Below are 18,515 nucleotides of genomic sequence, written 5' to 3'. Positions count from 1 at the left end.
TCGTTCACTAACATCTTTTACATAAGGTAATCGCACTGCTGGCTGCAGTTTGTCTATTTCTTCCTTATCTTGCTTACCTGTATTCGTCGACAATGCTGTGTGGATCGACTTATGGCTGTAGTCATTGGCTAGAAACCGTTTTTCGTAGCCTTTTAAGCTCAGATATTACGTTTTGAGCATCATTTAGGCGCTGCGCACGGATTTCCAATGAACGCATGACCGAGTTCATCTGCGCTGTGTGGTGGTAGGACTGAGCGTGCCGATACCTGTCTGTATGTGCAGGTTTGCGATATACTCCGTGCCCCAGTATGCCCTCCGTTATCCTGTATACTTCAACGTCTATAAATGGAACTGCACCATTCTTATCTACTTGGAGCGTGAATTGCATCTTCCCGTGCGTGTTGTTCAAATATTCGTGAAACTTGTGTGGCTCCGTTTCAGCATGAGGTCATATAGGTAACGTGTTGTCCACGTTTCTGAACCAGCAACGTGGGTGTAAAGGAGCTGAACCAAGGTCCGTTGTTTCAAAGGCTTCCAAGAATACTGAAAGTGACAAACGAAATAAACTATCTTTTTAAAATTATGACGTAATGACATGCGCAGCGAGCAGTAATAACTACATACTAGGGACACTGCATAGCTATAACGCACCAGTGGATCCAGAAGAAGGCTGCTGTAACCGTGGCTGAAACGTTCGTTTTCTCCAGCAGTAGGTTTAAACAATATGACGCGGTATCAAACCCGGAAAACATCTGTGCCGACTGATTGGCCGCGGAAGCCAATGAAAGTATAAAAGTAGATGAAGTTAAGGAATTCTACTACCTAGGTAGCAAAATAAACAGTGACGGACGGAGCAAGGAGGACATCAAAAGCAAAGTAACACTGGCAAAAAGGGCATTCCCGGCCAAGAGAAGTCTTCTAGCACCAACCATAGGCCTTAATTTGAGCAAGAAATTTCTGGGAATTTACGTTTGGAGCACAGCATCGGATGGTTGTGAAAGATGGACTGTGGGAAAACCGGAACCGAAGAGAATCGAAGCATTTGAGATGTGGTCCTACAGACCAATGTTGAAAATTGGATGCACTGATAAGGTAAGGAATGAGGAGGTTCTGCGCAGAATCGGAGGGGACAGGAATATATGGAAAACACTGACAAGGGGATGGGACAGTATGATAGGACGTGTGTTAAGGCATCAAGGAATGGCTTCCATGGTACCAGAGGGAGCTGTAGGGGGCAGAAACTGTACAGGAAGACAGAGGAAGACAAACATTGGAACATATCCAGCAAATAATTGACAAAGTTGGTTGCAAGTGCCTCTGTGAGATTAATGGGTTGGTAGAGGAGAGGAATTCGTGGCGGGCCGCGTCAAACAAGTCAGAAGACTGGTGAAAAACAAAATGTAACCAGGCGTCCGTTAAGTGTCGGAAAATGGCCTTAAGTTCGTTTCTCTTTTCAAGACTTCATCTACCAGCAGGACAAAGGAACGTGTCACATGGCTTGTAGTCTACGTGCGTGTTTCTAATAGCACCAGGATGAGTTTAGCATTCTACCCTGTCCACCACCCTCCGAGGATTTAAACCCAATCAAGGATCTGTGGGAAGACCTCAGTCGGGCTGTTCGCGCCATAGATCCTCAGACCAGAAACGCAGCGCAGCTGGCCACTGTATTGGAGTAGACATGGGTCCCATCCCTGCTGGTACCTTCCAGTGTCGCACTGACTCTTTCCCTGCACGTCCCGCAGTGGATAGCACTCCGAAAGGTGGTCATTCAGCATTTCGGAAGGTGATCACGTAATGTAACTGGATAGCATATTTTACGCAATATAGAAGAAACTGGTATGTCTGTGTGTGTGTGTGTGTGTGTGTTTCTGTGTTTGTGTTCTTCACAGTGCAGAGAACTGATAGTTAACAAGAAATTAAATATCTGCTAAATGCAACATATAATAAGAACCTGTGAAATAAATAAAAGCTACAACATATGGAATATGTAGTATACCTGTAGGTAAATCAGTAGGAAGTCAACAGATTAGGTTTGTATCACATTAATGGGTAACAGAAAGAAGACAAACAAAACCAAACACACTCACTCACACACACACACACACACACACATACACACACACACACACACACACACACACACACACACACACACACACACACAAACACATATGGTATACTCATTTTGTTACAAATTCGGCTGCTTTGTTCGATTTTTTCTTCTGCTTATTGTTTTCACCATTTGATTAACATGCATAAATATTAATACATAAAAGGACAGCTAACTTCTTTCCTTTTCGTCATATTGTCCACTTACCTTCATACTATTACAATGGTCTGTTCACAAATCTCACTGAAGGGCTAAAATAAATTTTACGAGGGACGACAGTATCAGAAGTTCATGTACAATGTAGTACACCATTTAGCTCTTTGTGAGTGGAACGGGGAGGAATGTGGACGCACGCTTGAGAGAGAAATATGTCACACACGTTTTCAACAGTTATTTGATTTGTTTCTACTTGTAAATTATTCTGTTTAGTGGGAATTTGCTAAATAAGTACGCCAGTGTGTTACCAGTAGGCAAAATTATGTACTAACGTACATAAAGGACAGAAATGCACAAATATCGAAGTAAAGTAATGAAGGGGCAGATCGCATCATCACCAATGTTGGGCAAATTCGGTGTTTTTCCAGACATTTTCAAAGATACATGCAATTATTCTGCCATGTCGTCGTAGAGAAGTGTATTGGAACAGACTCGACAGTTGTATAAAGTGCCATGAAAACCTAAAACTAATTGTGGCTGTTCCAGAAAGAAAAAGTTAGATCAGATTGGATTAGATTGGATTAGATTTACTTTCATTCCAATTGATCCGTAGTGAGGAGGTCCTCCAGGATGTAGAACATGTCAGAAAAACAACAATACATGAAAAATATTTACAACTAAAACTAATAAGCCAATGTACCATACCACAGGTCCCAAGTGGAATGATCGCCATTTTTTAATGAACACTATATGAAAGAGTCATTTTACAATTACTAATGCACTGAATTTAAAATCAAAAAGATTTTTATTTATTTATAAGGTAATAAACGTGTAATACAACTACTATAATACTTATTTACAATGAACACATTACTGCACTGAAATGGTGCAGAAGTTAGATTGTACTTACACACACACACACATATTTACAATGAACACATTACTCCACTGAGATTGTGCAGAAATTATATTGTATATATATATATATATATATATATATATATATATATATATATATATATATATATAAATCAGTTGGTTTTACTGAGAAATTCATCAACAGAGTAGAAGGAGCTGGCCACCAATAAATGCTTTAGGCGTCTCTTAAACTGAATTTCATTGGTTGTTAAGCTTTTTATGGCAAGTTATTGAAAATGTGAGTTCCTGAATAATGCACACCTTTTTGTACAGGACTAAGTGACTTTAAATCCTTGTGAAGATTATTCTTATTTTTAATATTGATTCCATGAACTGAGCTGTTGGTTTGAAAAAATGATATATTTTTAATGACAAATTTAATTAAGGAATAAATATATTGGGAAGCAGTAGTTAGTATCCCTAGTTCCCTAAACAGGCTTCTGCAGGATGTTCTTCAGTTCACACCACTTATAACTCTTATGCACGTTTTTGTGCCCGGAAAACCTTATCTTGGCGTGATGAATTACCCCAAAAAATAATCCCATATGACATTATGGAATGAAAGTAAGCATAGTATGCCAGCAGTTTTCATTTTTATATCCCCTATGTCTGACACAATTCGCATTGCAAATAGAGATTTGTTAAGTCGCTTCAGCAGTTCTGTGGTGTGCTCCTCCCAGTTGAATTTCTTATCAAGCTGTAATCCTAAGAATTTAACACTGTACACTTCTTCTATCTGCTTGTCATCGTTTGTTAGGCATATACTCGTGGGACACCCCTTGCAAGTTCACAACTGCATGTAGTGTGGTTTTTTTCAAAGTTTAGTGACAAAGAATTGGCTAGGGACCAGTCATTAATGTCCACAAATATTTTATTAACTGATCTTTCTAAGACTACACTTGATCTGCTATTTATTGCAATGTTTGTATCATTGGCAAACAAAACGAACTTGGCATCTGGTAATGTTACTGATGAAAGGTCATTGATATACACAAGAAAAAGTAAGGGCCCCAAAATGGAACCTTGTGGGACTCCGCATGTAATTAGTTCCCAGTTGGATGATGCCTGATAGCTTGATACATGTCTCTTTCCTAATAACACCAGGTACATCTGACCTGTGTCACGTGGACAAGGACAGAGCCTAGTTTATTTCAGGTATCGAATAAAATCTACAGCACTAGTCATGTAATGACATTCAAAATTTATAGAGAGCATCATGGGCAAACCTCCACCTTCCAGTTGTTACGTGACCATGGTGACAACACAATATCTGTTTTGCACGTCTCAAGCTCACTCCAGACGTATTTCCACTCTGCGGCTGTACTGAAAGGAGAGTGTGCCGGTGTTTCAGCCGCAGGACGAGGTGCTGCGCACGGTGCTGCGTGTGCTGCGCGCGGTGTGGTCCGAGGCGAACGTGTGGTCGCAGACGGCTGCTCGGAGCGCCCTCGAGGTGCGCATCCTGGCCGTGGCTAGTTCCGCGCGCGGCCGCGGACTGGCTGCGGCGCTGCTGGCGGAGTCGCTGCGGATGGCCAAGGAGGAGCTGCGGCTGCCGCTGGCGCTCATCCTCTGCACCAGCGCATTCTCCGCCAAGCTGTCGCGGCAAGCGGGCATGCGGCTCGTCTACGAGAAGCCGTACTGCCAAACCGACATGCCGGCGCAGCCGCCACAGCCGCACGACAGGATCGCGATTTACATGCTGGACCTACAGGAGTAGCAGGTAACTTGGCATTCTTTACAGCGTATACTGGAGTGGTCAATAAGTAACGTAACTAGTGGACTTTTTCATTGAATAGTTACGTACTTTTATTTTATTATGGGTGGACTGGCAGATGTCCAAGTGTTTCATTATAAAATTTATGGTAACAGTGAAATTGACACCAAAACAATGGTGATGCACATTTTCTTTATCATGATGCGTTGTGTGGTGGAAGCTCCTGAAAGTTGTCGCTCGAGAATGGAATATGGTAATATATGATCACTCATATTAAAGTTCCTGAAATTAGCACACACCACTTCACTCCCGCATGCAAATGTCAGCATAGCTGTCTTAAAAGAACTTCTTCTTCTTTTGCTTGCGCCTTTGTACCCCAGTTTTCGCAGGGTCGGCGTGGTTACAATAGGCAAGGTTAATTGGAAGGGTGGCCAGATGTCCTTCCTGCCGGCACCCCATACCCACTGGGATGGAATCAGTGTACCCCAGCTGTCTGCATCTACCGTAAATCATGAATGAGAGCGAACGTGTTGCAAATGTCTGCGAGTCGTGTAACTGAGGCGGGACGTCGGAACCAGCCCGGTATTCAGCTAGGGGGATGTGGAAAACCGACTAAGAACCACATCCAGGCTGGCCAGCACACCGACTGTCATCACTAATCCGATGGGCGGAGTCGATCCGGGGCCGGTGCACCTACCTGAGTCCAGGAAGCAGCTCACTAGCGCTCTCGGCTAACCTGGCGGGTCTGTCTTAACAAACGAATCGTCGAATAATACTAGATGTGTTATTAGTGTGTCCAAATATCACATTACGTCAAATACCAAATAGATCTTTCTGTATCATGTATTGCATACAGTCATGGCCAAAATTTGCACGAATAGACAGTGTGTGGGGGTTAAAATCGTAGAGGGAGACCAAGAGATGAATACACTAAGTAGATTCAGAAGGATGTAGGTTGCAGTAAGTACTGAGAGATGAAGAAGCTTGCACAGGATAGAGTAGCATGGAGAACTGCATCAAATCAGTTTCAGGACTGAAGACCACAACAACAACAACAGACAGTGTGTACAAAAATTCAGTGCCCAAGCTAACAGCGATAGTGACAGAAACAAAAATAAATACCTTTTGTAAAGCAATCATATGATGCACCCATGGTCTAGGAGTAGCACATTCGATTCATAGTCAAAGCGTATTTGGTGCCGGATTCGAATCCGACCGCTGCTTAAATTTTGATTAATAATCAGCATTGACAGCCGAACACTTCCGGCATAAAAAGTCACCCTCATTCTCTCAACGGGCTTGCCAAAGAGGGCAGAGGTGAGGACAGAGGTTTAGGTCACTCTCTTGTCCTAGGGGTGGGAAACTGCCCCTAAAGGTGGAAGAATCAGCAATGGTCAACGTCAAGAGGATGCAGAAGGCAATGGAAACCACTGCATTAAAAACACGTAGCATGTATCCACAGGACATGCGGCCTGTAATTGAAGAAGGTCATGATGATCATTCGCAAAAGATTCCGGGATAGTCCCCCATTGGAATATTCGGGAGGGAACTGCCAAGGAGGAGGTTACCATGAGAAAAAGATTGAATAACCAATGAAAGAAAAACGTTTCACGAATCGGGAAGTGGAATGTCAGATGCCTGAACGTGGTAGGGAAACCAGAAAATCTGAAAATGGAAATACAAAAACTCAATCTAGATATAGTAGGGGGTCAGCGAAGTGGAAAGAAGAGATAAGTATAGCATAATATGAACAGCAGCAGAAATTGGTGTAACATCAGTAGGAATCGTTATGAATAGGAAGGTAGGGCAGATAGCGTGTTTCTGTGAACAGTTCAGTGACGTGTTCTTATCAGAAGCGACAGCATACCAACATCGACAACGATAGTTGAGGTATACATGCCGACATCGCAAGCTGAAGATGAAGAGACAGAGAGGTTATTGAAAGGGTGATACAGTATGTAAAGGGGGATGAAAATCCAATAGTCACGGGGGAGTGGAATGCAGACTAATTGAGGTTTGTAACAAGTTTCAGCTAGTAATAGCGAATACCCTGTTCAAGAATCACAAGAGGAGGAGGTATATTTGGAAAACGCCGGGTGATGCGGGAAGATTTCAGATTACATCATGCTCAGACAGAGATTCCGAAATCAGATACACGAGGAAGTGGGATACGGGAGTACTAATGAATGACAACATATGGTTGAAGTTCACTAAGGCTATAGATAAAGCAATAAGGAACATCTCAGGAGGCAGTACGGTTGAAGAGGAATGGACATCTCTAAAAAGGACCATCATAGAAGTTGGGAAGGAAAACATAGGTACAAAGAAGGTAACTGGCAAGAAACCATGGGTAACAAAGAAATACTTCACTTGATTGATGAAAGGTGGAGGTACAAAAATGTTCTGCAGAACTCAGGAATAGAGAAAACAAGTCGCTGAGGAAGGAAATAAATAGAAGGTGCAGGGAAGCTAAGACGAAATGGCTGCAGGAAAAATATGAAGACACCAAAAAAGAAATTATTGTCAGAAGCACAGACTCAGCATACAGGAAAGTTAAAACAACCTTCAGTGACATTAAAAGCAAGGGTGATAACATTAAGAGTGCAACAGGAATTCCACAGTTAAATGCAGAGGAGAGAGTGAATAGGTGGAAAAAATACATTGAAAGCCTGAATGAGGGGGAAGATTTGTCTGATGTGTTAGAAGAAGAAACAGGGGTCGATTTAGAAGAGACAGGGACCCAGTATTAGAATCAGAATTTAAAAGAGCTTTGGAGGACTTAAGGTCAAGTAAGGCAGAAGGGATGGATAACATTCTGTCAGAATTTCTAAAATAATTCTGGGAAGTGGCAACAAAACTACTATTCACTTCGGTGTGTAGAATATTTGAGTCTGGCGACATATCATCTGACTTTCGGAAAAGCATTATTCACACAATTCTGAAGACAGCAATAGCTGCCAAGTGCGAGAATTATCGGACAATCAGCCCAACAGGTCACGCATCCAAGTTGCTTACAAGAATAATATACCCAAGAATGGAAAAGAAAATTGAGGATGCGCTAGATGACGATCAGTTTGGCTTTCGGAAAGATAAAGGCACGATAAAGGCAATTCTGACGCTGCGATTAATAATGGAAGCAAAGCTAAAGAAAAATCAAGACCTTTCATACGATATATCGATCTAAAAACAGCGTTCGACAATGTAAAATGATCGAAATTCTGAGAAAAGTAGGGGTAAGCTATATGTACAACAGCCAAGAGGGAATAATGAGAGTGGACCACCAAGAACGAAGTGCTCGTATTAAAAAGGGTGTAAGACAAGGACGTAGCCTTTCGCCCCTACTATTCAATCTGTACATCGAGGAAGAAATGATGGAAATAAAAGGAAGGTTCAGGAGTGAAACTAAAATTCAAGGTGAAAGGATAGGAACGATACGATTTGCTGATGACATTGTATCGTGAGTGAAAGTGAAGAAGAATTACATGATCTGCTGAGTGGAATGAACAGTCTACTGAGTAAATAGTATGGACTGAGAATAAATCGAAGAAAGACGAAGGTAATGAGAAGTAGTAGAAATGAGAACAGCGAGAAACTTAACATCAGGATTGATGGTCACAAAGTAGATGAAGTTAAGGAATTCTGCTACGTAGGCAGTAAAATAACCAATTACGTACGGAGCAAGGAGGACATCGAAGGCAGACTAGCTAGGACAAAAAAGGCATTCCCGCCCAAGAGAAGTCTACTAATACCAAATATCGGCCTTAATTTGAGGAAAAAATTTCTGAGAATGTACATTTGGAGTAAAGCTCTGTATCGTATTGAAGCATGGATTGTGGGAAAACCGGAACAGAAGAGACTCGAAGAATTTGAGATGTGATTCTACAGACGAATGTTGAAAATTAGGTGGAATGATAAGGTAAGGAATGAGGAGGTTTTACGCAGAATCGGAGAGGAAAGGAATATGTGGAAAACACTGATAAGGAGATGGGACAGGATGATAGAACTTTTATTAAGACATGAGAGAATGACTGCGATGGTACTAGAGGGAGCTGTAGAGGGTAAAAACTGTAGAGAAAGATAGAGATTGGAATACACACAGCAAATAACTGAGAACATAGGTTGCAACTGCTGCTCTGAGATGAAGAGGTTGGCGCAGGAAAGTAATTCGTGGTGGGCCGCACCATACCAATCAGAAGACTGATGACAAAAAAAAAGCAATCATATGTTGGAAATCCATATTCTTAGAGTATTGAATAATCAAGAGTTTATTACGTGTGTTTGACAATAAAATGGTGTTAAATGTTTTATTGTTCTGCTCACCATCAATTTACAAAAAATGTTCAAATGAGTACCATTAACCTCAGTGCAGAGCTGTTATAGACACAGGAGAAAGTCTCATGTTCTCATGAAAATTCCTGGTGCATCCTGGATTTGTATGGCTGCTAAAAGCATTCTTGCAACAAATTCCACCTCCGAGTCAATGTAGAATACACCTCAGCTTTAATGTAGCCCCAGGGAAAGAAGTCTGATAGGGTGAGGTCCGAGAATTGGCTAGTCAATGTACAGGTCGTCCACATGTGGAGTGCTGCACAATGACAAAGCAGCTGTCATGTAAGCGCTAGTGCTACCTACTGTTTACTGACTCAGTGTCCGACGGTATGACATCGCAGCATGCTACATACGCAACCTAACATATGGTGTAACTACATTAGACACATTGACTTTTATTTGCTCTATGTCTACATTACTTATCCATGCTCAGTGTTCACACAGTATCGGTTTCATACACATGGTTGCTTTACAAAATATATTTGCTTTTGTCTTGTTTATCATCCTTGTTAGTTTGGGCACTGATTTTTTCAACACCCTGTTGACAACATACAGAGCACACCTTTTACTGTTTATTACCAGATTTATGTCAACCAAAGAACAACATACATACATAGACAACTCATTAATTGAATAAAAATGTAAATAAGAAATCATCTCTTACAGGATGTGCTGAAATATGCCAGGTAGCAGACAAGGATTCTCAGGGATGGGGGTCGACTGTGGGATGCAGGGACAAAATGTACTGTAGAAGAGACCAATGTGGTCTAGGTGTGGAGAATTTATGAGCTGGTTGTAACACATACGTTTGTACACCTTGTCAAATCAAATAACATGTGTAGATAGAAGAGAAAAACTGTTGAAATACAGTTTTAAGATGGAACCATTGATGAACACCTGTTGTCATTCAAGTCTGAACAATGTGCAGTAATGTCTTCGTGTTTCAAGAAAGCATCCCAAATTGAAATTCGTATGAAACTGCCCTACCTGTTGGTGTACCAGTGTGGACTGTCCAAGAATCTCCAAAAAGTTATGTGCCACTCACAGCTAACTAACAAGACGTAATAACAGTGGCCATAAGATATTCTGAGTGATGGAGAGTTGAGTATCAAACCTTGATGATGATGATAGTTTTCAGTTTAAAGGGATTGATGCTCTCCATTTCAACCAGTTTCTGAGTGAACATTGCTATGGAAACTGCATGTAATAAGCATGTGTACATGGATGCCTAGCAAAAGGCCATTGCTCACAGCACCACGTCTTCAACCAGCAAGTGACACAGACACTGAATTGCAGACATGATACATGATCAGATTATTCTTTGTTTTGCTTTTGCACAAATCAAACACAGCATGGAATGTCCCATTGGCCCAATCAAGTTAGCATCAACATGAATCTGCATGTTTATTTCAACGCCAAGTGGTGGCTTTTCTTCTACATCTTTCTGATGAGTATGCTGTTGACAGCCACAACTTGTAATATGAGAAAAGATGATGAAACGTACCAATCAACGTCTCAATTTGGTAGTTCTACAGGATATAATCATGAACAAATTGCTCCAAGTGGACAATGCATCTCTGAAGACACCTGTGGACTGCCTTCATGAGTGAATTAACGCTATTTTCAAAGTTACAACAGGTGTTGCTTTGTATTAGCGTGATGTATTATTCCGCTGAGGTGATTAAATTTATTGTCATTCCTTTTCTTGTCATTATAGAGGATATCCAATGGTGATCTGTGCGATGGAAACCAGATGAAAATAATGCTGCTTTTCCTATCGGCTGCGTACATATTTGGACCATAAACTCCATAAAACGCAATTTACTGGTGCAATGATGTAAGATAGAATACATAGAAAGTGATTAACTGCGTCTGGTAATTTACCTACATGCTAATTGTGTTAACTATTGTTTAGTGTAGGTCTGTAAATTTAAATTACGCTAATAGTGTTAATTGTTGTTTAGTATATAATGCAATGACTTAACGCAAATATAGGTATAATATTATTTTTATTCCATACACCAGTCTAATAGTTTTAACTACATTACCACATGGGTGCGAGTCTATCGCCGTACATTAATTTCTGCTTGTCTAAATACTTTTCCCCAACAATTTATTCGCTAGCGCAGTCACATAAAATTTCAAAAGAAATAACATTTTTCAGCCATCAGTGCCCATCTTAGTATCTACAGTGTGCATAAATGTTAAAAGAATTAATAATGAATATGTCGAAATTTTACAAGTATTGTTGCTTGTTCCAGTTACAGTACCTGTGACAAAGATACTGAAACCAAAGCAGGGGAATGCACCTTGCAGGTCTTCAGGCGAATAAACTATGTTTGTTCAGTCGTTTGTAGACTGTGTGTCTGTAGACGACTGTTCCAGTGCCTGCCGTAAGGTCCCAAGTAAGGCTACCTGCAGTACTCCGTGGCCCTCTGTGGGCACTGATGGTGAGATATCGGTCTACTTGTGGTTTTGCACACTGTGAACGTCCAGTACTGTAGCACCTGGACACGTTTCCTGTCTGCTGGAATCGTTGCCATAATCTTGAGATCACACTTTGTGTCACACGGAGGGCTCCTGCTACTACCTGCTGTATTTGACCAGCCTCCAGTCGCCCTAGTATTCTACCCCTCATAACGTCATCAATATGTGTTCTTTGGGCCGTTTTAGACACACAGTCACCATTAGCACGTCCGAAAACGTCTGCACACTTACTCGCTGCACCGTACTCCGACATGCACCAACACACCTCTGCGTATGTGGACTGCTGCCAGCGCCACCGTGCGACGTCCGCAGGTCAAATGCACGCCATGGTCATACCCCTGAGCTGATTTAAACCCGCAAACCACACACCAGAGCGTTGTTTCACCATATATCAGCATTATCCTTAATTAATGAGCGTGTATGTAAATCGCAACACCAAGAAGTTGCGCGCATAAACGAAAGTCGGTAGCCGTGTTTCTACATCTAAATAATGATGTCTATTTATATTTCGCACCAGTCGTACTACTAGCGCCATCATGAGGATTCAAATCAGGTTTGCTTTAAATACACGCTGTAAAGGTAGTGAGCATTAGTTACCTTTGAGACTGGACGAGGGGAGTTCAGTTAGGCCAGTATGCCTTTAAGTCGACAAGGCGCCATTATCAACACCTCGATTAGTGTCAACGAGGTAATGCACTAGGGCAGCTAGAAGCTCGATGTCCTTTCTTGGTAGGGATGTAGCCACTGTACGTTATTTCTGATAGTGGTGGTCACGAGAATGTACTGTCACAAGAAGACTGGGCTCTAGATGGCCACTTGGTACTACTGACAGAGAAGGTCATCGTATTCGGCACATGGGTCTGGCGCATCGTACTTCATCTGCAGCAGCCGTTTGATCAGCAGTTGGCACCACAGTGACTCATAGAACTGTTACAAAACACTTACTTCAAGGACAGCTCCGATCCAGACGATCTGTAGCTTGTGTTCCACAGACCCAACGCATCGACCGTTTTTGACTTCAGTGGTGTCAAGTGAGAGCTCATTGGAGGGCAGTGTGGAGATTGTTGTGTTTTCTGAGGAAAACTGGTTCTGCCTCGCTGCTAGTGATGGTCGTTTGCTGGTTAGGAGACTAGGGTGAAGGCCTGCAATCAATCTGTCTGCGTGCTAGACAGACTGGACCTACACCTGGACTTATGGTCTGGGGTACGATTTCTCATGACACCAGGAGCACCCTCGCGGTTATCCCGTGCACCCTGACTGCCAATTTGTACGTCAGTCTCGTGATTCGGACACCAGGAGCACCCTCGCGGTTATCCCGTGCACCCTGACTGCCAATTTGTACGTCAGTCTCGTGATTCGGCCTTTCGTACTGCCATTCATGAACGGCATTCCAGAGGGCGTTTTCCAGGAGGATAATGCTCACCCGTATTCACTGTTGTAAACAAACGTGCTCTTGCCTTGCCCTGCTTAATCGTCAGATCTGCCTCCAATCAAGCACATTTTGGACATCGTTGGACGACAACTCCATCGTCATCCACAAACAATACTAACCGTTCCTGTATTGATCGACCATGTGTAACAGGCATGGAACTCTATCTCGCAAACTGACACACGGTACATGTGCATCCACGACAGCATGCTTGCATTCAACATTCTGATGGTTACCCCAGTTACTAATGTACCACTATTTCAATTTTTCAGTGTCTTATCTCGCGCTTACATTAACCTGTGATCTTCGGACGTTAATCATTTAAAAATGTAACCTAGAGAAAAGCATTCCCAACATTTAATTACTCTACATTAATTGCCTTGTTGTGCTGCGATTTTTTTCCGTCGGTGTCTACGAGAAGGTGCCTACAGGTCACCAGTGAAGACAAGGTCAAAACATCTAAAGTACGAGACAACTGCAAGTGACACAGTCCATAACAAGCAGACTTGAGAATAAAAACCTTCAGTGGTTGGGCTTGTTAAAAGAGTAAATAGTGACAGGCGACATAAGAAGTTTGCTAATGTGGGCCCCGAGAAGAGACGCCCGCCTTTGTCGTACGAATTATACACTGATCGAGTAATAGATGAAAAGAGGTTAACGGCTTTCGATTAGAATAACCGAGACTACTGGAAGGAGAAAACGACTAACCTATATGGAAAAAATTAAAGAAGAAGAAGGAGGAGATAATGAAGCTTATGTGGTAAAATAGAGACATATAAATATCAGTAGTAGCAAACATACTAACAGATCAAGAGACCGTGAAGAAAACGCATTGTCAGTGAGAATACTTCTAGGGTCATGTACATAAAGAATAGACAGCTGGTCGGTATATAAGGGAGTGCTTACGCGCTTTTCGGCCTAAATATCTGCAGCAACAAATTGAAACAAGTGAATACGTAGAATGTGTAGTTTTAGTCAAAGTAATCACTACATTAAAAGTCTGAAACCAGACAGCATAACTTATTTTCAGATCGTATGTATGTGTGATATGAAGGTATATTGCATAGAATAATATGAATATCTAACAATCAGTTGAATTTATTTCAAATAATATTGTGAGGAACACAGTTACACGTAATACAAAAATGAATAATGGAAATCACTCCATGAACAAAATGGTTAGAAATCCATAGTAGATAGTGGCCAGCAGCATGTTTTACAATTCGATACGAGGGTATAACATTTTATTTTATAACTGTAATAACGTTCAGTCACAGGAACACTGAGTGAACATGATAAATATGATCTTTAATCGATGAACAGAGGCTGTAAGGAAATAAGGAAACACTGCGAGAAAAGCACGTAGATGCTACCAGCTTGTGTTGTTACACAGTAGTTGACCACGAACGGCACCTGTGCAATCTCCTCAATACGCTACAAGTGTCAGTCGTGGACAGAAGAGCGTTCTGTGTAGTTTAGGGCGCATTATGTCAGAGCTAACTGCATTCGAACGTGGGGAATTCGTTGATCCTTGTATGGTGGGTGCTACCGTAACCAGCCGAATTGCTGATTTTTCAAGAAGTGCGATATCGAAAATTTATACCGCATACACGAAAAGCAGTAAAACTCCACGCGCTGCGTCATAACACGGGGTGAAACTGTGCGTTGAGTGATCGTGCCAGACTGTCGTTGAAGAGGATTGTGAGGTAAAATAAGAGGACGGTAACCTCAAATGTCACTGCAGAACTGAATGTCGCACTCGTGAATCCAGTCACCATCAGAACAATACGGTGCTGGGAATTACAGGGCTACCTGGAATTTCGAGATCACCCATGAGTTATGCAAATGCCTGTAACGAGAAAACGTATGTGGTAAGAAGTAGTGGAAGGAAGTCATTTGGTGGGCTGAGTCTTCTTGCACACTGTTTCCAAATTTATGGCCGACGTTATGTCCCAAGAGTGAAACATGATGAGGGTTCGGTGATGATGTGGGCAGCCATATTGTGGTATTTCATGGGACTCAAAACTACTCTGCAAGGTCATATTACTGCCAAGGATTATTTGACCATTTTGATTAATCAGGCGCCTCCTGTGGTGCAATTTTTGATCCACAGTGGACCAGTTCACACTGCTTCCATCGTCCAGGACTTGTTTGTAGAGCACCATGGCAGACAGTCGCATCTCGCCTGGTTTCCCTGCACCATATTTAGCCATAGAATGTGTTTGTGGTGTTTTCTCCACCCTGTGTATTGTCGTGCCTACAGTGATGCATATCTTCCTATATACACTCCTGGAAATTGAAATAAGAACACCGTGAATTCATTGTCCCAGGAAGGGGAAACTTTATTGACACATTCCTGGGGTCAGATACATCACATGATCACACTGACGGAACCACAGGCACATAGACACAGGCAACAGAGCATGCACAATGTCGGCACTAGTACAGTGTATATCCACCTTTCGCAGCAATGCAGGCTGCTATTCTCCCATGGAGACGATCGTAGAGATGCTGGATGTACTCCTGTGGGACGGCTTGCCATGCCATTTCCACCTGGCGCCTCAGTTGGACCAGCGTTCGTGCTGGACGTGCAGACCCAAACATGCTCAATGGGGGACAGATCCGGAGATCTTGCTGGCCAGGGTAGTTGACTTACACCTTCTAGAGCACGTTGGGTGCCACGGGATACATGCGGACGTGCATTGTCCTGTTGGAACAGCAAGTTCCCTTGCCGGTCTAGGAATGGTAGAACGATGGGTTCGATGACGGTTTGGATGTACCGTGCTCTATTCAGTGTCCCCTCGACGATCAGCAGTGGTGTACGGCCAGTGTAGGAGATCGCTCCCCACACCATGATGCCGGGTGTTGGCCCTGTGTGCCTCGGTCGTATGCAGTCCTGATTGTGGCGCTCACCTGCACGGCGCCAAACACGCATACGACCATCATTGGCACCAAGGCAGAAGCGACTCTCATCGCTGAAGACGACACGTCTCCATTCGTCCCTCCATTCACGCCTGTCGCGACACCACTGGAGGCGGGCTGCACGATGTTGGGGCGTGAGCGGAAGACGGCCTAACGGTGTGCGGGACCGTAGCCCAGCTTCATGGAGACGGTTGCGAATGGTCCTCGCCGATACCCCAGGAGCAACAGTGTCCCTAATTTGCTGGGAAGTGGCGGTGCGGTCCCCTACGGCGCTGCGTAGGATCCTACGGTCTTGGCGTGCATCCGTGCGTCGCTGCGGTCCGGTCCCAGGTCGACGGGCACGTGCAGTGCACCTTCCGCCGACCACTGGCGACAACATCGATGTACTGTGGAGACCTCACGCCCCACGTGTTGAGCAATTCGGCGGTACGTCCACCCGGCCTCCCGCATGCCCACTATACGCCCTCGCTCAAAGTCCGTCAACTGCACATACGGTTCACGTCCACGCTGTCGCGGCATGCTACCAGTGTTAAAGACTGCGATGGAGCTCCGTATGCCACGGCAAACTGGCTGACACTGACGGCGGTGGTGCACAAATGCTGCGCAGCTAGCGCCATTCGACGGCCAACACCGCGGTTCCTGGTGTGTCCGCTGTGCCGTGCGTGTGATCATTGCTTGTACAGCCCTCTCGCAGTGTCCGGAGCAAGTATGGTGGGTCTGACACACCGGTGTCAATGTGTTCTTTTTTCCATTTCCAGGAGTGTATTTACACTGCAAACTTCACAGCCAATTCACAGATTGCCATATTAGAACATCTGGAAAACCTGAGATCTCTCAATCTTGTGTTCAACATGTAATTCATCTAATGTGAGCTAATTTCTCACTGAAGGAAAATCTGTCGACTTAAACGGCTTATTAGAAATAAGCTACATCAACTTTCTTCATCTGTAGGAAAATGAAAACTAGTTAAATGAGAGACGTTCATTCACTGCATAAAATAACATTGGCAAGCCAGTTAACATGAGTTGCAGCGCCGATGGTGACTGTTTCTATATCTTGTGCTGTATGGGGTTGCTTTCATTCTATTATTGACTAATTTAAGGCTTTGTTTTCGGTTTCAGGTATTGCAAAGTTGCCGTAACTAACCGAGTGTAGGCAGTGATGGACTAAGGCGATCTTCTCCAGCGACATTTGAAGGAACATGAAAACAAAGGGAACAAAATGTATTTAGACGATTTCTTGCTCTCACAACGATTTGTGGAACAAAGGTTTCCTCGCAGCAGCAATGCATGTGTGAACTTAGTGGGCGACAAGTTCTGTGTGATAAATTCAGTGCACTAACCGCCGGTGGACCAATTCTGCGACAGATAATGAAGAAATAATATAGATAACAGACGTGTAAAAAGAAAATCTTGCTTCATTTATATTACAAAACTGTGATTCAGTTGCTACTCATTATGAGCTAAGAAATAAAATGAAATGATATCATGACTCGTTGCGGTCAGTTAGTGGCAAAAAATGGCTTAATGTTCACATAGCTCCCTCAACTAACTACGCCAGAATTTCAATATTGCCGTTCGTTATCGTATTTCTAGCTTTCTGCAAAACGAAATTTCTGCTTGCAGAAAGATAATTTATTTCACAGAAATAATATTTCCTAGGGACACGTCAAGATGGATCTTGCTTCCTCGGTATGTAGTGAACACATCTTTAAAGCTTACTCTGATATTTTGCAGTGCATAGTAATTTTAATAATCTTTTCTCCGGAGAAATCGAATATTTGTGATTTTGACATTTGCTTTCCTGATAAAAATCCAGAAAATTCATTTTTGCTGGCCCATTATTGTGTTGCATTTGACCTAGTCGTCTTCTTTAAGTGTATGAAACGCGCTAACAGCAACATCCTCAGAAGTATGTCAAACATCCAAATGTTTAATAACCACTCAATTTATTATCGAAACCGAAATTCTGAGAAGATTCAAAGTTCAAATTATCGTTACACAAGCCATTCTGACCAAGAATAAAGCCTGAATTAATCTTTTTTCCACTTTTACTTCGTAGCAAACTACGAATTCAGCTTTCTATTTTGTCACTTCCGATCTAAGTGCATTCTGTCTGGCTATTTTCGGTAAACGATAGGGCTTTCACCTAGAACTCTGTCCTTCATAAGTAAGGTGGTTGTGCACCCAAATGGCCTACCTAATGTTAACTGATTTTATAATTTTTTGAAGATATGGAAAATGCTTTTATTTCATTACAAACTAACTCAAATCAATTGAGCAAACAATAATAATATTTGAAGTAATTAAAACGATTAGTTAAATATAATAACAGATTTTCGAAAAAGTTCTATTCATTTTTTTGGGCATGTCGTGTACTCCCAATGGCCTAACCAACTTCTTTTAGTAACACAAATATAAAACACAAAACACCGATTACATATCATGATTTAC

The 18,515-nt window shown here is 42.5% G+C and overlaps 1 protein-coding gene across 1 annotated transcript in view; it reads left to right on the top strand.

Moving 5' to 3' along the window:
• Window positions 1–17,553, top strand: part of LOC126237746 (uncharacterized) — a 73,312-nt gene extending 55,759 nt beyond the window's left edge. The window contains exons 3-4 of the mRNA XM_049947746.1: window positions 4,536–4,901; window positions 17,184–17,553. Coding sequence (XP_049803703.1) covers window positions 4,536–4,898 — 363 coding nt within the window. The 3' untranslated portion in view covers window positions 4,899–4,901; window positions 17,184–17,553. The remainder of the gene's footprint in view (window positions 1–4,535; window positions 4,902–17,183) is intronic.
• The last annotated feature ends 962 nt before the right edge of the window (window positions 17,554–18,515 follow it).

This window comes from Schistocerca nitens, chromosome 1 (genome assembly GCF_023898315.1).
Source record: "Schistocerca nitens isolate TAMUIC-IGC-003100 chromosome 1, iqSchNite1.1, whole genome shotgun sequence".
In the NCBI taxonomy this organism is placed as follows: Eukaryota; Metazoa; Arthropoda; class Insecta; order Orthoptera; family Acrididae; genus Schistocerca; species Schistocerca nitens.
Note: the sequence above shows the minus strand (reverse complement) of the source record. Positions and strands in the feature narration are given on the sequence as shown.